Source organism: Podarcis muralis, chromosome 3 (assembly GCF_964188315.1).
Source record: "Podarcis muralis chromosome 3, rPodMur119.hap1.1, whole genome shotgun sequence".
NCBI lineage: Eukaryota > Metazoa > Chordata > Lepidosauria > Squamata > Lacertidae > Podarcis > Podarcis muralis.
The window spans coordinates 64,810,570-64,833,892 of NC_135657.1; the positions used below are offsets into that span (position 1 = coordinate 64,810,570).

The 23,323-nt window shown below is 43.4% G+C and overlaps 1 protein-coding gene across 1 annotated transcript; it reads left to right on the forward strand.

Moving 5' to 3' along the window:
- Nucleotides 1-1,379: 1,379 nt before the first annotated feature.
- On the forward strand, nucleotides 1,380-21,607 carry MTCL3 (MTCL family member 3). Its single transcript, XM_077926015.1, is given in 7 exon segments — nucleotides 1,380-1,538; nucleotides 4,528-5,568; nucleotides 6,720-6,944; nucleotides 8,752-8,910; nucleotides 17,258-17,329; nucleotides 18,262-19,467; nucleotides 19,470-21,607. Coding segments are annotated over 6 exon segments (2,688 nt in total). The 5' UTR covers nucleotides 1,380-1,538; nucleotides 4,528-4,605; the 3' UTR covers nucleotides 19,533-21,607.
- Nucleotides 21,608-23,323: the final 1,716 nt, after the last annotated feature.

Below are 23,323 nucleotides of genomic sequence, written 5' to 3' on the forward strand. Positions count from 1 at the left end.
ATATCAAGTAAAGTGGTACCTCAGGTTACAGACGCTTCAGGTTACAGACTCCGCTAACCCAGAAATAGTACCTCGGGTTAAGAACTTTGCTTCAGGATGAGAACAGAAATTGGGGGCGGTGGCAGCGGGAGGCCCCATTAGCTAAACTGGTACTTCAGGTTAAGAACAGTTTCAGGTTAAGAACGGACCTCCAGAACGAATTAAGTTCTTAACCTGCGGTACCACTGTACTCCAATAATTATTGGAACACAGGCATAAACAAATTGTTAATCAAATGTGTAAGGTCAAAAACCTCCATTCTTGCATGAACTGGCCCAAGGCTGGATGTTCCATTCATACAAGTAACAAGCATGACACTATCGATGACTTAAACCCTTTAAACAAAATGCAAAAGCCCTTTCTCTTTTGTGTTCCTTTATTCCATATGACCATCTACTACCCAAGCCAAAGATGAAATTCCTCATCAGGTCGACAATCTTAACACTTAGCAATTTGATTCACCAGACAGAAAAGATTTTAGTCCTCTAATCCTAAACTGTCAGGTACCTGTTTACATTTGTGTGAACTGGAGTTTACTGTCCACTGATGGCACTACACAAAAATAGACAAAACTTTATGCAGTGAAGTTTGGCCCAGCCACATTCATCATCATCATTATTATTTAGAAGATGTATAAGGATTACACAATTGATAGAAGAAAATTGTGTTGTACAGAATATGCAGGATCTACTATTGGTGATTTCATGAGGCAAGAAACAGACAATCCATATTTTAGAGGATTTTATCGGCTTTAAAGAAAGAACTATCTCTGAACCCTAACACGTGCATACATAGTTTTGAAACTACAAGAGAATTCAATGTAAATTTCCACCAAATAATTAAAACCACGTTTGGTAAACGGTATTCGGCCTTTACTCGTGATAGTCAGCCTTTTTAAGTTTTCACAAAAGAGAATCCAGAGTAAGTGAAGCCACAGGCAGCGGAGCAACATGGTTATAGTCTGTCTTTGTCTCTGATTCCTTGAGACTGACTGAAATGCAAGTCAAACAGCCACTGGAGCCAAAGAACAAAGGAGAGCCCAGTTGTCATTATGCTGATGCTGCTGCAACATCAAAAAGCGCCTGACATCACTGTGCACTCCGCACATCCGGACTTCAAAGAAGAATAAATATTTGATCAGAATCGACTGCTTCTCTGGACTGAATTTCGAAGGGAAACTTCCCATGTCTTTTGCCTCCTTCCTACTCGGAGAGCTGTAATCCAATTCTACCCCGTGCCGATAATACGAGGTGCAATGGAGCCCTGAGGCCTGCCCGGGCGTGGCTCTTCTCTTTTGATCTTTCTTCTCTCTCTCTCTCTCGCCTCCCTCCCTTCCTCCCTCCTCTCCCCACCCCCCACCCGCTCTCCCTTTCCGGGGCCCAATGAGGTCAGCTCATGAATATTGCTGCATTACCCCGAGCAGCTCTGGCTCCGCTTGGTACCTCGTGCATCCGTGGGCGTGTGCAGTTTAGCCAGCCTAAGAGGACACCAAGTGGGGGGTAAGTAACGCTGATGCCGGCGGGAGCCATTGTTCGCAAAGAAAAAGGGCAATCGCACAGCAGGGCAACTTAACAAAGCCCTTGATCCTTTGTAGAGAGCGCGCGTGCAAACTCTCCGCCTGCTGAAACCTGGATAAAAGTTCCAAAAGAGCTTCGAAATCTCGACACACTGGAAATAGACCGTTGCTGGGGGGGGCGGGGGGTGGAGATAAGTGAACAAATAGAGCCGCCTCTGAGCTGCTGGCTGTTTTCAAGGTAGTCTATGCTAAATGGTGAAGTATGGAATTCCTTCTTTGTTTCTCTCTCTTCCTCTCCCCCCACCCCTTGCTTTAACATGGAAATCTGCAGAGGCGCAACATTCTGCCACCTCTCTGATAACCACGTGACGATGTCCCAGAGATCTAGGGGGGGGGGGGGAGAGATTCTTGGTTTTGATTGTAACTTTATTTATTTTATTTTTTTAAAATGGGTTATGAAGTTTGTATAGAGAGGCATCAACCGCTGCTGCAATTGAAGACTTGAAGGAGGTCATAGGATGTCCTTGGTAAAAGTGATGACTCTGCTGCAATGCAACTTGGAGGTGGGAGGGGGTTGTTAATGTGAAGGACTGTAGGTTTTATATATATATGTCCCTATAGGTATATCCAAACTCTTGAAGGTTATTGTGTAGCGTTTTGGCTTTTGCTTTGTTTTGAGAACCTGAAGTTCCATTCAGTAAAACCAATTTGAATTTCAGATTGAAGATGAAGTGTTTGAGAAACAGAGATTTCAAATAATTGCTAACATTTGGTAACCTGCAGACTTTGGGTTAATAGAATGTAAAACATTTACTAATTTAGGCTGCAATCCCATCTACACTTGGGAATTCTAGAATTCAGAAGGTGGTTATTTTATTTTATTCACTCTAATAAAATGAGGGTGGTGGACTGATCTTCTCCCATTTGATATATTGTAGTTGCCTGCATTATAATAAATTAATAATGTTTCACTTCTTTTAAGTACTTCATCTAAAATAAGAATCTGCAGCATTGGCACCTAAGCAAATAATTAGATAATCTAGTGTTTTTCTGGCATATAACTTTATAGACTGCTAAACTCTGGCAAGAGACCTTGTCTATTTCATCGTCTCATGTAAAACTTTCTTGGTCACCCTCTCTCTTCATGCACATATATATTATGCTCAGTTTGTCATAATTGTCATAAGGTGCTGTTGAGAGTAATATTGCATATTGAGGTTATACTTTTCTGGATTAAGAATAACTTTGAGATCTACCATTCCACTATATATTTTGCCCATTCTTTCCATTTAAAAACGTAGATTAGAAATACAAAAGTGTCTGTATTTCAGCTAAAACACACCCTTTGTAGAAAAATAGTCTTTAGCATTTGAATGCACAGAGCTGGAAGTCAGAAGGGAAGTTCAGCAATTCTAATAAAATTCCGTACACTTAGGGAACAAAAAAGAAATACAAAAGTCTTTGTTGGGTTGGACAGGGTGGAGGAGGAAGAAATTAAAGTGCTTTACTGAATAACTAGATTTGTTTTACATGGTTATAAGTATGTTTTAGTTGTAACTTGGAACATGTTTTCATTCTCACCTTGGAGATCCTGGTTTTGAGTTCCAAGTCCAGAGGTTCTCGATAATAATTATAGTATTATTATAATAATTATATCCCGCCCATCTGACTGGGTTGCCCCAGCCACTCTGGGCAGCTTCCGTCAAACATTAGAAACTTCCCCATACAGAGCTGCCTTCAGCTGTCTTCTAAAAGTCAAATAGTTGTTTATTTCCTTGATATTTGATGGAAGGGCGTTCCACAGGGTGGATGCAACTACTGAGAAGGCCCTATGCCTGGTTCCCTGTAACCCCGTTGGATCTCAGTGTTGAACAGCGGGCCGAACAATGGGAGGGGAGACACTCTTTCAGGTATACAGGGCTGAACTATTTCTTCTTTTGAAGAAGTCAAGAGTATATTTTGGATGGGTTGGCTCCCATGTACAGATTCAAACCTTGTGTGGCTTCAGCAGTAGGTCTGCATCTTATTGTTTCTGACCGTTCCCTTATTATTATTTACCACCAACGTACCTGGAGTGATACAGAAGCTACAAAGGAAGTGGCCTACAATTTAAATTTGCAAGGAAGACAGTAGAGGGAGGGGAGGAAGAGAGGGTTAGACAGGGATGAATGTAAACAAACATGCAGTGAAATCTAGTCCATGTCTTCTTCTTAGGCAAGTGTGTATAGGATTGCAGCCATAGATACCCACATTTATTATTGGGGCTCAGGGTAAAGGGAATAGCAACTATAAAGTGAAATAATGGTGGGGTGTACAAGACCTGTTGTTCAGCATTGAATGGGCACACAAACTTATGTCAGCCAATCAGAACAAGGCCAAAGCTCACCCAGTGAACGGCTCCCCCAGCTTGTTTGTATAGTTTGATAGTACACTAGTTTGATAGTGTACTAGTAAGATAGTAGGCTACCCAGAACCTTTCATTACCCCTTTTGCAGAGTTGTGGGTTAACTAGAGCAAAGTGCAGTAAAAGTAAGCATGGAATTTGGGATGGGAAAGGCTGGATGACCCATTTTAAAACGGCTATATGGAACCAGCCCCACTGCCCTCTATTAGTACCGGTACTTAGGATTAGATGAACTAATTATTTGAGGAATACTCCGGATGAGGTGATTTTGAGCGTTTGAAACCTGAAAATTAGCGGTAGAAAAGGCTCCCCTCCCCGGAATAGCAAACGTTTTTTTCTGCAAAGCTGGAGTGCTCTCAAAGCAACCCCCCCCCCCCCAGGTGACGACTCTGCCTTGGAGGAGAGCGCGATACTTTCTGCGCCTGGGACTTTTCGCAAACCTCGTGGCGCCGCTTCCAACTCCGCCCTCTTTCTTGGAGGCCCTCGGTTCCCATTGTGGCGAGCAGGCCGGCTTGGTGATGGGCTGCTGAGTCATTTACGAGCGCTCTGTGTGTGCCTCTTTCCCCAGCTCGAAGGGCAGCTAGGGAGGGACGATGACCCTTGCGGGGCCGGACCTTTCTGCGACGCCTGGGAGATAGCATCAGCCATGAGCCAGCCGCCTAGCGGAGGCGCTGCTGCTACCGCCTCTCCTCGCCTGCATCCAGAGGGGAGCAGCAGCCGAAACAAGCAGCAGCAGCAGCAGCGAGCATCCTCTCCAGGCAGACCCAAGGATTCCCCCGTCCGCCAGCCCTCCCCGGCTGCTAGCTCACCCCGCTCCGCGACGGCTGCTGCAGCCGCTGCCTCCAAAGCAAGCTCCGCCCGGCAGCCGCCGCCGCCACCGCAGCAGCAGCCGCCGCCGCCCGGGCAGAAAGCGGGCCGGGCGAAGGGAGGCGGAGTGGGAGGGGACAAGGCGTCCGCACAGCCTGCGCTAGCGAGGAGCGCGGCGCCGCTGGGAGCTGTCCAGGCCGGGGATGGTGCTGAAGTTCAAGCCGCCACGCCCCTGGTCCCGGCAGGAGGTTGCCCGAAGGCAGCGCCGAGGCCTGCGGCTGACAAGCGGGAGGCGCCTCCCAGAGACCCCGAGCTTGCCTCTCTCGGAGCTGGAGAGCAGCCGCAGACGCCGGCGGGAGAGGAGGGGGAGAGGGAGGGCCCCTTCGCGCTCTCACAGCCGCCACCCAAGAGCTGGAGCCGAGGCAAAGCGGGCAGGCCTCTACCGAAGGGCGGAGGGGACGCAGCCCCGGCTCCTCCGGCCTCTTGCGCGGCAGCAGCGAAGGGCGGCGGCTACTGGAAGGAAGGATGCCTGCAAAGTGAGCTCATCCAGTTCCACCTCAGGAAGGGGCTGGCAGCGGCCCAGATGCAAAGCAAAGGCAGCAGCCCGGGGAACGGCGAAGACGCGGCCGCCAAGCAGCCTCAGCCTGCCTCGTCGACCCCGTCGCCAATGGCGCTGGCTGGGGCGGAAGAGGGCAATGGGCGCAGCCGAGCCGCCGAAGGCGCCTTGAGCCTCAACCCTCAGCAGCAGCAGGAGCTGCAGGAAGAGATGGAGAAACTGCTGGAGGAGAATGAGACCCTCAAGGTGAGCAGAAAAGGGGGGGGAGGGCTAAAAGAGTGTGGGCCTGCCCAGAGTGGGGAATTCAGCTGGAGAACCCCACTAGTAGAAGACAAAGCAATCGATCAATAGATGCTAAACCTTCTGGTTTCAAAATGGGGAGGAGACACAAAATGGGGAGGAGACATATTTTGACACAAATATGAGCAGCTGCTACATTCCACTCACTCCCATCAAAAAGGAAAATGTTTATATTCTGCTGCATTCCTGAGAGGGGAAGCTCTAGTTCTCCTCCTGTGCTACCCCTGATCAAACATTGGATTGTATGCATTTGATAAATTCAGCTTTTTGGAATAGCAGTCAGAATATCGTAGTTCCCAGCCAGACCCTACAAAGCATCCATGGCTGACATGCCAAACCATGAGCATCCATGTGCATTCTTCCCCTCTCATGTGTGAAGCAGTCCAAATTTTGCCATGTGCAAATGCATCTTCTTTACATGTCTTAAGGGAAATGTTTAAAGTAATTATTCTTTTCAGATCAGATGGCTTTTTCCTGCTACCATTTGTTTCACCTGTTAGGGAAGGGATTACATGCTAGGTCTCCTTAAGATTACAGTTACACTTTACAGTTAGTAGATAAATATTCAGGAGCTACATACTATCATATCAGGAATGACTATGTGGTGATAAGATGGGTAAGAACAACATGCCTTTTGCTTTGCCATTGTAGAGCTGATAAGTGCAAATAATGGGGAGACTATGGGTTGTAACCAATGTTAGTCATACTCAGAGAAAACCCATTGAAATGAATGGAATTGGCTATATTAGGGCCATTACTTTTTAGTAAGTCAACTGAGTACAGTATCTAGCGGTAGATACAGCTCTGTTTACTTCTTGTTGCTGCCCACACTGGATAAGTACCATTTACTTATGATTTATTAATGGATTCCCTACCGATATACATGTTGGCATATGAGAGCTATTATGGGGGCAGGCATAAGATAGCAATGGATACTTCTGTCTAAAATATATGTAGATTACCTGAAGGTGCTGTTTATTATAGCTTTTAGGAATAGCACTAAAGGTTACTTTAATTTATTTTTATTTATTACTTTAATTTATGTGAACTAACCTTGTATGGTGGATTTCTGTCTGTCCTGTCTTAATGGGTGTCAGAATGAGATAGACGAGCTAAGGACTGAGATGGATGAGATGAGGGACAGCTTCTTCGAAGAGGATGCCTGCCAACTGCAGGAAATGCGCCATGAATTGGAGAGGGCCAATAAAAATTGCAGGATCCTCCAGTATCGCCTTCGAAAAGCAGAGCGCAAGAGGCTCCGCTATGCAGAAACTGGGGAGATTGATGGAGAACTTCTACGTAGCTTGGAGCAAGACCTAAAGGTACCATGGGGTCAGAAATTGGCAAATGGTGGAGGGAGCTGGTGAGGGGAAGAACACTTAGGCTAAGAAGTTGCTTTGTTGCTTTGACAGTTGTTTCATTGACCTCTGTATAAAGCTACCCAAAGCTCTACAGAGGCCATTTGAATGGGCAAATGTGTCTTGAAAAGGGTCCAACCTTGTAGTTGGTACACTACCATCACTACAGTATATCTCACAAATATGTGATGCAAACCTTGATGATGCAATCATATTTGCTTTAAAGAAACTGGAACATAATATAATTATGTTAAGAGGCCTAGATCTTTTCCTCCTACATTATGACTAGTTAGCCAAATTTGTATTCTCTTTCAATATTAAAATTTTCAGTGGTATGTTTTCTACCTTTTCTCATCCCTAGATTGAAAGACAGTCTGTATTCTAATTAACCGTATTTCATAGATAATTATGTTTCCCATAAGAACGAGTGAGTCATTCTCTCCTGCTGCTTTCTGGTAAATAGCAGGTTTCTGGGTTGTTTCCAGCCAATCATCTTTCCTTTGACTTGCTGTAACTAGGGGAAACTTAGATTAAAGCCACAATCTTATGTAGGCTTGTTTGGGGGGAAAGGCTATTGAAAGTGATCATTGCTTTTGAAAAGATATCAAACTGTAAATATAATAGCATGCTAAACAAAATGTTAAAAAGGCTAGTTGAATGTTAATAGATAGAGCTGTGTACCGATAGATGAAATTGAATCTTGCAGATTTTTACTTTTAATGGTTGTTATACTAAGTCTACACCAAGATGTCTAATAGTTCCTTTTCTGCTTGTTTTTACAATTTTAAAGCACCACATGTACTGTTTTGTAATATATTCAGTTTTTTGACATATCTTCAGTTTTTAAATCTTCATATCCATTAACCTAACCTGATCTTTCAGGGTATGAAGATAAGATGTGAGTAAAATCCACATAAATGTGTAAAGTGACAAAGCCTGTAAATCTGGAAAACAGATGAATTACAATTTTATGAACAATCACTCATTGTTAGAAGTAAAAGGCTTCTTAAGTATTTTTCATTGAATTCACTTTTACAGCGGCATACAGAAGCCACACATCTTTAAAACAATTTGTGCCCTACTCAGACATACCAGTTAATTTTTTTTCCTGCCCAATTAAAATTTGTAACCTTGATTTCTAAAGCATTACTGGATTCATCAACCAAGGGGTACAGCCCCAGTTTTCATGTTAGTGTCAAGGAGATTTTTCTACTGAGAAAAGTGAATGTAACTAAGACTCCCAGGTTCAAATAAAGCTTTTGGTTGGGCTGTGCCTAGTCTTCTAATGGAGAGAGATGGTATTTGATGTGGGAGTTCCAGTCACGTCTTAGCCATGTAATAATCAGGAGTACATTGGACTGCATGAACTAAGCCCCAATTAGGCTCCTTGGTGGGGAGAGTAATTTATTCAACTTCTAATGGAATTGAACCTCGTGGTCCCTTCCAACTCTAGAGATAATGTGGTTGAACCCCAGACTCAATGCAGGATCTGCAGTGCAGGATACAACTACAACAAACCTGACAGACAATTGCTCAACCTCTGCTTAAATACTCAGGAGATCCCACCACCTGGTGATACAATTTGTTCCACTGTCTCACAACTCTTACCATTAGGAATATTTAGTGGAAATAGACCTCCTAACTGGTCAGAATGCTACTCTAGTTTCAGAATTATCTACACCAACTCAGTTTTTGTTGGCAGACGACTCATATAACATAGTTCTGCTATAAATTTCTGCTTATTTAAAGTTTTAAATACTGTTGCACTTAGGTTGCAAAGGATGTTTCAGTGAGACTTCACCATGAGCTGGAAAATGTGGAAGAAAAACGCACCACCACAGAAGATGAAAATGACAAGCTAAGACAGAAGCTAATCGAAGTAGAGATCGCTAAGCAGGCTCTGCAGAATGAACTTGACAAGATGAAAGAGGTCAGTACTCACCCCTTTCTTTTGGGAATTGGGGAATATGGCAAGTTTTTGCTCCACCCTGAATTTTGTAACTGTTTCAATAGCAGTCGGTGGGCTTAATGGAAAGAGGGCAACCCGCGTACAGAGTACAGCTGCAGCCCAGTTTTGCTATCCTGCTTCTTTTGAATGTCCAGTCTTTTCTAGTTCTTCATTTTGTGAGAGAGATGTCTGTCATGCAAGTGAACTCATTTCTGTTGGTTTAGTTGTTGAGTCACTGCATTTCATTTGAACTGCAATAAAACGTCCACAGTGTTTGAAACATGAAGAGGTTTCAAGCCGGTTTTGCATGTAGTTGCTGTTTTACTGAATAAGCAACCACATGTTGCTTTCCCTGTGAGTCATGAAATCCAGCCTTTGAATAGCAGTTTGCCTCTTTAGATGTGGATTGTACAGTAACTAATGACTGCAGTTGGCCTCTCTTTCTTGCTTCTGCCAGGATAAAACTCCTGAATATCTTTCTTGCATTATTTGCTTCAGCATTTGCTCTGACAAGTCCCACATGGGATTCATATTTCACCAGAGATCTATTTCTTAGGCTGTTATCTTTGTTATGGTGATTCAGTTATGTTTTGTGAAATTTAAGAGACAGGCTCAAACACTAAATTTCTCACCTGGAATAGTCAAGACATAAATGGATGTTATGGGTGGGGGGAATTACTATCATTGATGTATTTAAAAATCATGAATAGTATTGAGAACCCTGATTTGGGGCATTTCAGTCTTCTCTTGATTGCTCAGTAACTTGCCGTTGAATCACAGTTGTTGGATTTTGATAATACCAACGAAATGGCAGAGCGTTGAGCTCTTTTTGCTTACCAGTTTTTGCTTACCAGTCTTTTTGCTTACCATTTGCTTCAATTAAGTGCTTTTGCACAAAACTGGGGAATAGTCAGTAGATCTGTTTGCACCTCTCTTGATGGCAGTGTCAACAGGTAGCATATGAGTGATAAGAGGTAACCAATGCTCGGACTACAACACACACAGAAAATTAAAATCAAAGTTTTACCTTGAGACTAGCAATACCCTGAGGGGGCGGGGGGGAGTAACTGAATCCTCAGTTTTTGTTTTTCTGTGACAGAATACGGAAAAAGTCTTTTCCATAATATGTTTGGGTATGATGATGAAGTTGATGGCAGTAAGACCTGCAGTTGACATGCCTTGCACACAGATGTTCCAAGTTTCTACCTCTGACATCTCCATACAGAGCTATGAAAACCCCCCTTCTCAGTAAAGACAATACTGAGCTAGATGAGCCAGTGGTCTGACTCTGAATAAAGCAGCTTCTTCATATATTCCTGTCATGTTTCAGTGAGAATCCAGCCATGGGCATCCTGGGTGGATTAGAAAGTGTGTGCAATGGATCTCAGCTTGGGCTTTTGGAGAATGCTTAATATTGTAATCCCGTTTTGGGGAACAAGGGATGTGGTTGCAGATAAGCTGCCCCCTTGTTGTTGAAGGAATCACCCTTGTTAACACTCTCATTAAGAATGACAGACCCTATGAGGTTCCATAATAAGAGGAAGACTATGACTTCATCTCTTGGGGTGTTATGCATTTGTTATACAACTTTCTAGTACTCGTAGGTAACTTCATGGGACTTCCTTCTCAAGCATATTGGGGGGGGAGGGGTTAGAGGGAACATCTGAGTGGCATAACACCCAAGTAGTTGGTTTGACATTATTCTTTTCTCTTGTGATCAGGAGTGGAATAAGTGCAAGGCTGGCCAACAGTGAGTTATATCCAATGCTAGTCATACTCAAGTAAAGGTAAAGGAACCCCTGACCATTAGGTCCAGTAGCGGATGGCTCTGGGGTTGTGGCACCCATCTCGCTTTATTGGACGAGGGAGCCAGCATACAGCTTCCGGGTCATGTGGGCAGCATGACTAAGCCACTTCTGGCGAACCAGAGCAGCGTACGGAAATGCCGTTTACCTTCCTGCCTGAGCGGTACCTATTTATCTACTTGCACTTTGACATGCTTCTGAACTGCTAGGTTGGCAGGAGCAGGGACTGAGCAATGGGAGCTCACCCCGTCGTGGGGATTTGAACCGCTGACCTTCTGATTGGCAAGCCCTAGGCTCTGTGGTTTAACTCACAGCGCCACCTGTGTCCCTTAGTCCTACTCAAGTAAGGTAAAGGTAAAGGTACCCCTGCCTGTACGGGCCAGTCTTGACAGACTCTAGGGTTGTGCGCCCATCTCACTCAAGAGGCCGGGGGCCAGCGCTGTCCGGAGACACTTCCGGGTCACGTGGCCAGCGTGACATCGCTGCTCTGGCGAGCCAGAGCCGCACACGGAAACGCCGTTTACCTTCCCGCTAGTAAGCGGTCCCTATTTATCTACTTGCACCCGGGGGTGCTTTCGAACTGCTAGGTTGGCAGGCGCTGGGACCAAGCAGCGGGAGCGCACCCCGCCGCGGGGATTCGAACCACCAACCTTTCGATCGGCAAGCCCTAGGCACTGAGGCTTTTACCCACAGCGCCACCCACGTCCCCCTACTCAAGTAGGCTCATTCAAATTAATGAACACCACAAACTTAGGCCCATTAGGTCTGCCCTGAGTAAAACTTAGATGGATACAACCCATAATGATTAATTATTCAACCGGAATCCAGAGATGTATATTTTACCCTGTTTAAAATGTAGTATCCAAAATTATATTTAGTTGCTAAGAACTGCTCAAAATCATGAATAGTTTTCTGATTATTTCTGCTTGTATAGCTGCTAATGACATTGCAGGTTTTTTGGGGTTTTTTTTAAAAAAAAAAATCATTTCCGGGGTATATGGGAAGTCAGTGTGCAAAAGAATCCTGGCATCACAGATCCCTGCAAGACTTGCCAACATACTTCAGGGTCTTAGAAGAGAAGAAATACTTTTGTACATAGCTCAGCAATATATTGCATTCCTTGCACATGGAAGGGCCTAACTACATGTTTTATGGAAATGCACATAACAGGCTGTTTATGTGTTTTTAAGAAAAGCAGCATTGGGAGGGGGCATTTTGAACTGAAAAGTGATGGTGGGGTGCTTAACTATTTCCCTGCTGGCTGCTGTGTTACGTCAAATTACCGCTCCTATCATACTCTTTCCCATGTTCTATTCACATACTGTATTCTGTTTTATTATATATAAGATTTATAGCCTACCCCACATCATGTATGATCTTGGAGCAGGTTGCAACAAATGAATATAAACAGATAAAATGAATACTTTTTATAGATTCTGGTTTTTAAAAATGTATTACAGGCCTTCAATCCGGACATATTAATATCCAAAGGGTTGCAGGAGGTGGGGGAGTTTTCAGTTGCCACTGGAACGGAACAGATCAGGAGGCGACCAAAGTTGATTGGGCTAGAATTCCACATCTGCTAATGCAGAGAAGGCCCCGTTTGCAGAGTCATTGACTATTTTTCTTTCTCTGTCAATTGTGGTACCTTCAAAAGGTCCTCACCAACTGACTTCAAAGCCCAGCTGGATTGTTTGGAGAAATATAGGTACATATTCACCTAAACACCTCTAAACATGAGAGCAAAAGTGGGGCACGAAGGGGTTGCATATACCTTCTCCTCTTCCTTCTTCTCCACAACAAACTGTGCTCTACCAAGCTGCTTTCCCCCCTGTTTCCCTTTTTTTCTGTTTCAGATATTTGCATATAATGTATTATTAGCCTGTTCAGTCCCCAGCATCTTCATTTAAAGAATCTCAGATAATCAGATGAAACTGAAAAAAGATTATCTCAACAATCAGGAACTTTTGAGCCTGCAGCATCTTCATGGCAGAGATACTCTGGGGCTGTGTTGAGATGATGAGTAGCCCCGATCACCTGTTCAGACAGATACACATAGGAAGGACAATCCTGTGTTGCACCTAAGTATGAGTCAGTGTAAGAAAAAATACCCCCCCTCCTTTCGGCCCTCCAAGTAGCAAGGCAATTTTTATGAGGTTTCAACAAGTGCACGACAGGGAATAAATAAAATGCTTGCAAAGAAGGGACTTGCAAAGAAGATTAAAGTAAATAAGGATATAATATCTCGTTGGTTTCACTGCCAGGGCTTCTTATCCTCAAGGCTTGTTATCCTGAGTCTGTTACATGCCTGCTTGTGAAACGTACACCTGGTTTTTCTAGGGGGTTGGCTTGAGTCTAGACAGGTTGTGAGAAATCCCAGATGGTACCTTGTATTAAGCCATTTAACATAGAATCAAAGTCTCCAGAGGAAAACCGTTGTGTAACCAGCGAAGTGAGTTTAGTGAACAATGTGAACTGTGCTGTTTTCTCATGGATGTGTTTTGAAAGACAATCTGTTTGGCAGTGTTATCTGTGAGCCTGTGTCAGAGAAACGTCAGCTCAGACTTGATCTTGCTGTGCAAGCTTGAATTCCTGAACTGCGATAGTAACCAGGGCTGCATGCCCAAGAGGGGAGAGAGAGGAAGGCTGCTACAGAGAGTGAGATGGGAAGAAAAGGTCATCATCATTCTCTGGCATTTCAGTGCTCTGCCTGCTTTTAGATTAAAATGTTGGGACTTAAACAGAGAAGGGAAATGAATTTTACTTCTAGGGACTTTGTCATGTTTATTCCTCCTTACTTTCCCCCTTTTTTGATAATCCTGTTTTAGTAATGTATATATTTATAATAAAAAGGCTAACACAAGGAAAATCACCCTTACGCTTTGCCAAAGCAGGGCTCTGTATAGAGCCAGCACACTTTGATGTAAAAGCCTTATGGCCTATGGGAATTTTGAGGCTAGTAGCAATGCTGGATTTTATACCACGTCCATGAACTACAAGCCCCTCCTTTGCAGGCTGAGCACTAGTTTTTGTGTCACAACCTAGCAGGAACATTTGGAAGGTCAATTTTCTTATTGATCATTATTATTTATGCAGCTACAATTTGTATAACTGCAGCACCTGTAGCTGGGAAATTAATGGCATCTTTTCCCCAGAAGCAACATATTGCAGTTTAAAGCTTAGAAATGTTGTGATATTCCTAAAGCAAAAGTGCAGGACACACATGGATCCTAACCAAGAAATAGGGAGCAGCTGCACACCTGTTGCGCTATAAATTTACCATCTATGAAGTCCACTGACTTCAAAAATCAAACTGAAATTTTCTCTGAGTTTATTAAGAGCTGAGGAGGTAACAATAATAATTTAATAATAATTTATTACTTATACCCCACCCATCTGGTTAGGTCTCCCCAGCCACTCTGGGCAGCTTCCAACAGGAGATTAAAAATACATTAAAACATCAGTCATTAAAAAACTTCCCTAAACAGGGCTGCCTTCAGATGTCTTCTAAACATCAGATAGTTGTTTATTCCTTTGACATCTGATTGGAGGGTGTTCCATAGGGTGGGAGCCACTACGGAGAAGGCCCTCTGGTTCCCTGTATCCTCACTTCTCGCAGTGAGGGAACCACCAGAAGGCCCTCAGCACTGGACCTCAGTGTCTGGGCAGAATGATGGGGGCGGAGAAGCTCCTTCAGGTATACTGGGCCGAGGCTGTTTAGGGCTTTAAAAGTCAGCACCAACATTTTGAATTGTGCTTGGAAATGTACTGGGAGCCAATGTAGGTCTTTCAAGACTGGTGTTATGTACCAAAGGTAAACTTTGGTAGACTCTCACTAATTTGTGAGTGAGTATGAGGGAATATGCCATGCTTGGAAATTATAAAGGTGGAAATTTGTTCTATTTTTTTTGTTGGTTCTTTCTAATATATGAGAAGCCTACTATAGTTACTCCTGGTAGGAGCATCAAACCTCTATCCTTTGGGAAACATTTACGCTGATTCAAATGGTGCCAAAAAATATCCAGGGGCTATGGTGGAAGTATTGGCTGACCACGTGTTTCTACAAGTACAGCTGTGCTTACCCACTGTTAATATGCACAAGCTGCAGACCTTTCACTAATTCCCTCATATGAAGCAGCTCTCTAGGAAATGTTGGCTGTATCTGCAGTTGTGTGAGATCAGATATTACTTCTTCCATACAGCCTTAGCAAGCATGGCCAATGGGTGATGCGAGCTGTAGTTCAGCAACATCTGGAGGGCCAGTGGTTCCCTGTACCAACCCTAGGTGGAACTATTTACTAACATCTGAACCACCCATTTAGATTTGAGGGTCTTTTCCCTCTTGTCTTGAATTATAATGAAATGCTAAATCCATGATAGTTGTCAAATAGAGAAGCCTGAGAGATAATTTTAGTTGAAACTTCTCTCTAATGACTTCCCTGCTTTAGGTTTCAGATGGCTGGCCATCAAGCTTAGGAGGTATTCGCTGAGCACATATTGCCATTCTAGAATAAAGAGAGACTTAAGTTCATTTAAACCCTGGTTGATAGTGACTGTCCTGGAAGCTCATTTACCAGAAAAATACCATGCTAGAGGTTTGACTACATCTTTAATTTAAATAGCTATCAGCAGTTTGCATCCTCGATATTATGATTCAGTGTAATAATTATAACCGTGTCAGTGCACCAGGGCCTCTTTTTGCACTGAAAATGTTAAGAGATGAGAATTCCTACCAGCTGGAAACTTGGACCTCTTGATAGTTTCATAGCGCTAAAGATCATGTCTTGAGAACATTTCCATTTGGAAGGAGCAGGGTGTGTTGGGGAGGATTTTCAAGAATACCTCATGCAGATTAATCTTATGCCTTTTCACATGGGTTAAGCATTCTCCCTGCCCTGGTAATATCATAGTGATTAACTTGGCCTGGAAACATACAGCTCAAGAGAAAGAAAAACACACATTGCCCAGCAGATGTCAACCTGATAATAATGACAAAGGATTATTGCAGTGAATAGGAACAAGTGTGGCAGGGCGGTGGGTAAGAGAAAGAAGAATAGTCGTCTGCTTTTTGCTCTATCAGACTTATATTCAGACTTAGTCATACCTAGAGTATTGACTAAGTATTTCATTGGGTCTTTCGCCAGGCTGGATGTGTGTGGATTGCATGGAGGTGTCAGCACTGCTGACTGAACTGATCTCTCCTTTCTGCCCTTCCAACAGATAGGTGGCATTCCTGTCAGCAGAGCCCAGCGGGAAGTTCCCAAATGGCATATTCTGAAGTTGGGGAAGGGGGCATGGTTGAGCTGGCCTGGGATCCACAGGATCCTGTGCCAGTCTTGCTGCCATGATACCAATTGCCATCTCAGCCTGTGATTGGGTCCAGACCTCAGGGGTTGAGCCCAATCTTCTTCTACCCCCTGACCTTCCACCATGGCCACTCTGCAAAGCCCCGTGAGTGGGGCGGGGGTTAGGATTGCAGACAAAGTGTAAACCTGAAGAGAAGGACTTTTCCCTCCTCACATTCTGCAAGGAACTCCACCCAATACTAGGACTGGGCAACGTTGGTCATTTGTTAGACTTCCAGATGAGTTCCTGATTGAGCCATCGTCCAGAGTGCTGGCCCTCTTCCCAGAACTTGCAGTGTGACTGGATGTTCCCATTTCTGACCAGCAAGGATGAATATTTCCTTTGCTCCAGAATTGCCACAATGTAATAATGTAAAATGGATGATACCCCTAAGTTCATGTAAATGCAAATACTATGACTAAATTGAGTTGCAGATGGCCTTATTTTGCTGTGTTTTTCAGTAGCAACATGATACTAAAAGCAACTTAAACTACATGCATTTGATTTTTAAAAAAGAAGACAGAGGAAAGTGGTAAATTGCTAGGTGTTCTACTGAAAGATTAGTATATTGCATACTAAAATAACTCCTAAGGCATGCTTCATATTCAAAGGAAGGATAAAAATGGTTTTCATATTTGGTAACCTATGCATTAGGCAGGCAAAAGAGTCTTGTCATAAAATGTTTTTTGCAAAGCTCTGGTCCCCAGTATTCATACAGATGTAGGGCACATTGGGAAAGTGTAAACAGCATTTGTCAACTCAGCGATGCAGAACTGCAGGGTATAGCAGCACCCTAAGGTTGCCTCATCTACCTCTGGTGTGGTGAAAAAAGATATGAAAGCATGTAGATCTCTTTTAAACTACAAGATTTCTAAGTTGATTTTTAAGGGGAGGGGGTAGTTTTTTAAAAAATACATAATTTGTTTCTGATACTACTTTGACTATTTAATTTATTAAGAACAATAATAACAGAATGGTATTGTTTTGTATGGCATTATCCTGATATTGTTCCAAGGTAAATGTCTCTGGATTGTGGAGCCACAAATATTATGAAAAAGATAGCTGGAAGTTTTGTCTGTTTCAAATGATGCTTTAATGGATTTGCATTGTGTACACTTTTCATACATCTGTTGGCTACATCTGACCTTTATTTCCTGCCCCTGATCTTTCTTTTATAGCAGTCCATGAAAAGAAGGGGAAGCAAGGACCTGCAGAAATCAGAGAAAAAGTCACAGCAGACACCCACCGAGGTGAGCTCAAATGTACATGGTTTAGCTTATGGCTTTTCTACCCCACATTTTCTCCCAGGAGCTCAAGCTGGCATATATACTTCTCCTCCTCCCCATTGGATCCTCACAATAACCTAGTGAGGTAGGTTAGGGCAGGCCAGTAGCTGGCACAAGGTCACCCAATGGGCTTCATGGCTGGTTGAGAATTTGAACCCTGGTCTCCCAGTCTTTCACTCCAACCAATACACCATACTGGGTATGGAAGGCAAAGATCCATGAGTGCAAGTGTTTCCTTAGTCAAGCATAGGAAATCTGCTGCTGTTTTTGTGGCACTTGTTTGCAAGAACACGGCCCAAATATTAATTATAATTAATTCTCGGTATCTATACATCTAAAGTGCAAAGCCTGGACTACTGTTGAATGGCTATAACAGTGATAAACACAGATCACTACTTATTTCACTAATTATATGGCAATAAATGTAACATACTATTCCTTGTAGGATAACATTGTCCTTCATTTTATAATGCCAGGAATAAGAATCCCTTGGTCAGAATCTCAGCTGTTCCTCAGGGGCACTTAAACAGATCAACGTATTGTAGATAAACCCCTACACATAAAAAAATGTGTGAATGCATCGGACACAAATATTTTTATTTTTAATTGGTTTGGGGGATTTTAGCTATGCTTTATCTATGAATAAGGTTCCTGAATCTCCTTTAGATGTAGCATCAGATTTTGCTCTTATGGCACAGCACAGATGTTTTCGTAATTGAAATCTGGGTCAAATGGAGGCTTGCCTCTGTTGAAATGAATGTAGGGCAGGAAGACTCCTACTATATTCTTCAAGGGCCAGTATTCTACACTTCAGTATTTTCTTTTGTTGAATTGCCAAGTGGTGTTTTGGCTCACACACATGAAGTAACTGTTGAATAACCTTTTCCTTTTGTAAGGAGGACAGTGAAGATCTGAAATGCCAGTTGCAGTTTGTCAAAGAGGAAGCTGCCCTGATGAGGAAGAAGCTGGCCAAAATAGACAAGGAAAAGGACAGGTTTGAACATGACCTGCAGAAGTATCGGTCATTTTATGGTGACCTAGACAGTCCCTTACCCAAAGGGGAAGCAGGAGGCCCGCCTACCACAAGAGAATCAGAACTCAAGCTCCGTCTGAGATTAGTAGAAGAAGAAGCCAATATTCTGGGAAGGAAAATAGTGGAGCTGGAAGTGGAAAATAGAGGGCTGAAAGCAGAGCTGGATGACTTAAGAGGGGATGATTTTTCAGGGGCAGCCAACCCCCTCATGGGGGAGCAGAACGAATCCCTCTCAGAATTACGTCAGCATCTTCAGCTAGTTGAGGACGAAACTGAATTGCTGAGGAGGAACTTGGCTGATGTAGAAGAACAAAACAAGCGCATCACGACAGAGCTGAACAAATACAAATACAAGAGTGGGGCTCACGACAGTTCAAGGCACTATGATAGTGTCAAGATGGATGCGCTGCAAGAAGAGCTCAAAGCTGCTCGCATGCAGATCAATGACCTCAGTGGTAAAGTCATGCAGCTCCAGTACGAGAACAGAGTCTTGATGTCCAACATGCAGCGCTATGATCTAGCCTCTCATCTGGGGATCCGGGGCAGCCCCAGAGACAGCGATGCTGAAAGTGACGCAGGGAAAAAAGAAAGTGATGATGACTCTCGGCCCCCACACCGCAAGCGTGAGGGGCCCATTGGTGGGGAAAGTGACTCGGAGGAGGTCCGCAACATACGTTGCCTGACCCCCACTAGAAGCTTCTACCCAACGCCAGCAGGGTGGCAGAAAAGCTTCACTGACCGGCAGCAAATGAAGGACATCCGTTGTGAGGCAGAACGCCTGGGCAAGACGATAGACCGCCTGATTTCAGACACAAGCACCATAATAACAGAGGCAAGAGTTTATGTGGCAAATGGGGACCTGTTTGGACTTATGGATGATGAAGATGATGGCAGTCGGATACGGGAGCATGAACTTCTTTACCGGATAAATGCCCAAATGAAGGCGTTCAGAAAAGAGCTCCAGACCTTTATTGACAGACTAGAAGTTCCGAAGTCTTCGGACGACCGAAGTACAGATGAACCTTTGTCAGTGAGTCAGGTAGATTTTTACCTATTAAGACATCCAGGTAAAAAAAAATCCAGCCCAAGATGCCATGGATATTTGAGCCACATTTTCTTGAAATTCTTATATAATATTCTTCCTTTTACATTTCTCTGGCTTAATTGTAAATTTGCTAGATTAATGTCTGCAACCCAATCACAATACAGTGGAACCTCGGTTTTCGAGCGTCTCGGAAGCCAAATGTTTTGGTTTTTGAACACTGAAAACCCAGAAGTAATTGTTTCCACTTTTGAATGTGCCTCAGAAGTCAACCAGCTTCTGAGGCGCGTTTCTCAGTTTTCTCAATTGAATCTTCCGACTGCCCATTGAGCCTCGGTTGTCGAACATTTCGGAAGTTGAACAGTCTTCCAGAATGGATTACGTTCAACAACAGAGATTCCACTGTACTGGATTCTCAAGACTGTGCGGGGCTGGCATCAGCACTGGCAATCACATTGGACCCATTGCCAAGACATCCCCCCCCCCATGGCTCCTCTGGCTTTCTTGCCTGGCCTTTCCCTCAGGCCCCAAAGGGGCAAGAGAATGGCTGCCACTACCTGCTCTCTTGCTTGCTGCCTGGCTGGCTGGCTGGCTGGCTGGCTTCTGCCCTGGCAAGCAATCATGTGGTATTGGCAAGGGGGAGCCAGCAGCACCATATTGCAGAAAGGAGAAGGTGGTCTCACAGTGAGAGTGCTGCTGCTGTTTCCTGTGCCCCCACAAAAAATTAACAAACCAACCTGGAGTCAGCACTAGGGCTACAAGAGCAAAATATTCAGCTTTATAAGACATGCCAAATCTATTGTGGAGGTTGGCAGAAGACTCTCCCCACATCCAGTAATCCAGGTGCAGGGAACATCCAGCTCATAATGTAGCTGTGATCCCCTTCGGCCTCCCAGTCAAGCCCATGAGTTCCTTTCCTCACTTGCCATGCCTCTCCTTACCCTAACCACTCAGTGCAACAAATAGACTACTTAAAACAAAAAAATTACAAGTACTAATGAAAGTCCTTTTTAAGTTTTCTGACTGTGCAGAGGGACTATTTTTTAGGGGGGCGGGAGTCACAGTTGGGGAGAGAAGGTTAATCCCTTGCTCCCTATGTTTTCTCTCATCACAGATCAGTTATGCTTGGAAAAAAGCCCCCAATGGCTCCAATATGAGGGTTTTTAAAAAAATCCTAATTGCTCCTGTTGCAACATTTTTAGGGAAGAGATTGCAAGTGAGCAGGATTAACTTTCTCTTCAGTATGCACTTTGACCTCCTCCCCATTGCCTGAAAATCACTGCCTCCCCATGTGGCAATTTGGCCTTTAAAAAGCCTCACATTTGTGAAATAGCTGGAATTGCCTTGGAGTCTCTTGCAGAAGCCCATGCACTAGTTTCTGAAACCTACCCCTACATCTCATAATTCATTGGAATACAGGGTTAATAATCTAAATCATGTATTGCAATGTGCCTCTGCTTTGTCAAAGCTGCAGGGTTTATTTCTACATTAAGTGTGAAGGTTTTTAAAATTAAGGCTGGCCCAGGCTACCATCAGCTATAATGCTCTTGTATGTGGCAATGCCTTCTTAGGATAAAACTTTTGAGGTGAGAGACAAATGCATGTGTATATTTTCCCCTTCAGAGATGGTAGGAAAATCCATTAGAATTATGTGTCAGGAAGTACAGATGCATATGCATGCTCCTCTGGTCATATACTACATAATATACATGGTAGGAGGTTGCAAATTTAGACTCAATGCGCCCAAAAAATCAACAGCTTGCCAAGGTTTCAATTTGTCCTGACTTTCATGTTTAATGAATGGATGTGGTTTTAACCTTTCCTCTATCAGTAAATCATGCAATGAATGTAGTGCTGCCCATTGCAAGTGGATGGAAAAGAAAAGTGAAATAAACTTTCACAAACTGGCAAAAGGAAAAGCAAATAAAAGCATGGCAGCATTTTCATAAGACAATTTTGATGTAATCTCAGATCTAAGACAATATAGTCAACTGATGAGAATTGGTTTCCAAGATAAAAGTGATCTTTTGAAAACTGATCTGCTAAAACTAGTCAGCCCAAGCATAGTGTCTTTGCAGGTCTAGGTTCCAGATACCGATTTTTCACTCTCTGGAAATTTGTTGTTTATTGTTTCATTAATATAGCATTATCTTGTCTTTGTACCTTCCCAGATGTTCCAGCCTATCATTTTACTGATTCTCATCCTTGTATTATTTTCATCCCTTTCTTACACAACAATATTTAAGCTTGTCTTCCTTTTCACACTGTTCTTTGTGCTGTAGATCTTTTTTCATCATTTTACCATTCATTGTAGTATTATTTTCAGTTTGTTTTGTTTTGTCCATCCCTCCCAAGACAAGAAGTGCAAGAGCTATAAGTTTCTGTAGCCATCACTACTGTTGTAAAAACACTGAAGACTACTTGTTTGAAAGAAGGCAAACCAGCCCTTAGGTGCCAAAATGCAGTCACACAGGAAGCAACGACACACAGAGGACACCATCTCCACAACGGAATTGATCGTGGTCATAAAAAAAAAAAGCTAGGTAAGCAGGTTAAAAACATATCTTCATTCTTTTTATTTATCTATTTTATTTTTAGGGGGGGAATGGGAATGAGGCTGTAAACAGCTAATAGCTATTTCACAGTACATTTAGTAAACTATACAATAGTAGAAATGTTGCACGTTTCCCCTCCATGCAATGCTTATATTGTCCTCACTGCAGTTTGTGTTCTTCAGAACAGAGCTGTGAATTTAAAATTGATTTTACATGGAGTTTGCCTGACTTCCTGGCAGTTGATATATTTGCAGAGCTTCTACCAGGATCCTTTGGGAACTGAATGTACAGCTCCTAAGTCCAGGATCAATCCCCTGGAACATTGAATGATTTAACATCTTGTAGTGGATGTAGATTTGGTTTAGTTTAGAGTCTGATGATATCTGAGTGGTATAAAATGTCAGCGACAAATGTCAGAATAGCATGGATAATGATGTAGATCTGGCCTTTATTGACCAAAACCATGGTGAGATAGAAAAACGATGAAGGATTTCACTTCTTGTGGCAGCTCATCACTTACTGGATATTCTTCTGTATTCCTGAAGCCTCCTGGCCATATCTCAACTCTGCCTCTAGCCATTATTTTTCTTTACTGTAGCTTCCTGGGTTAAGGTCAAGGGAAAAACAAGACTGAATAAGCTGTGCATTTCGTTAAAGTACATCTAGTGAGCATATCAGTGTAGAAATTAAGCATGCCTTTCAGAGTAGACCCAGAAATTGGTTTTTACAGTTTCCGTGTCTCCACAGAAAGCATACACAATATGTGACCCTCCAAGAAGAACACAGCCCACTAGGCAAAGGCTGTAGTTTGCCAGCTTTCTTCCTGCCCACCCCCACAACAGTGAGGCCAGGCTCCAAGCAGACTGGACCAAAAAGAAGCTTATTGAATCTGCTTGTGCATCAGTGAGCTAGTTCAGCTTGGCAGGTCACGGTTGCACAGGTCTACCCCACAGTGAGGTTGCAAGCATCTAATTCCATCTCATCCCCAAATATGCCATATTTTTGTTTGAGGGAGGTAATGAATTATATTAGGAAATCACCCCAGGTGTTCTGTTTCCATTAATGTGAACACACACTTAAAAACAAGTCAATTTGGGGAAAACACTGGAATGTTTGCCGATCTCATTGCCCTTTTGGAATAGCTCAGTTGGTAGAGCAAGGGATTCTTAATCTTAGGGTTGGGGGTTCAAGCCCTACCTTGGGCAAAAGATTCCTGCATTGCTGGGGGTTGGACTAGAGGACCCCTGTGGTCCCTTCCAGCTCTCCAGTTCTGTGAAATGCTACATATATGCTTTAGTGATGATGATCTGGTCCAACTCCCTTTCCAT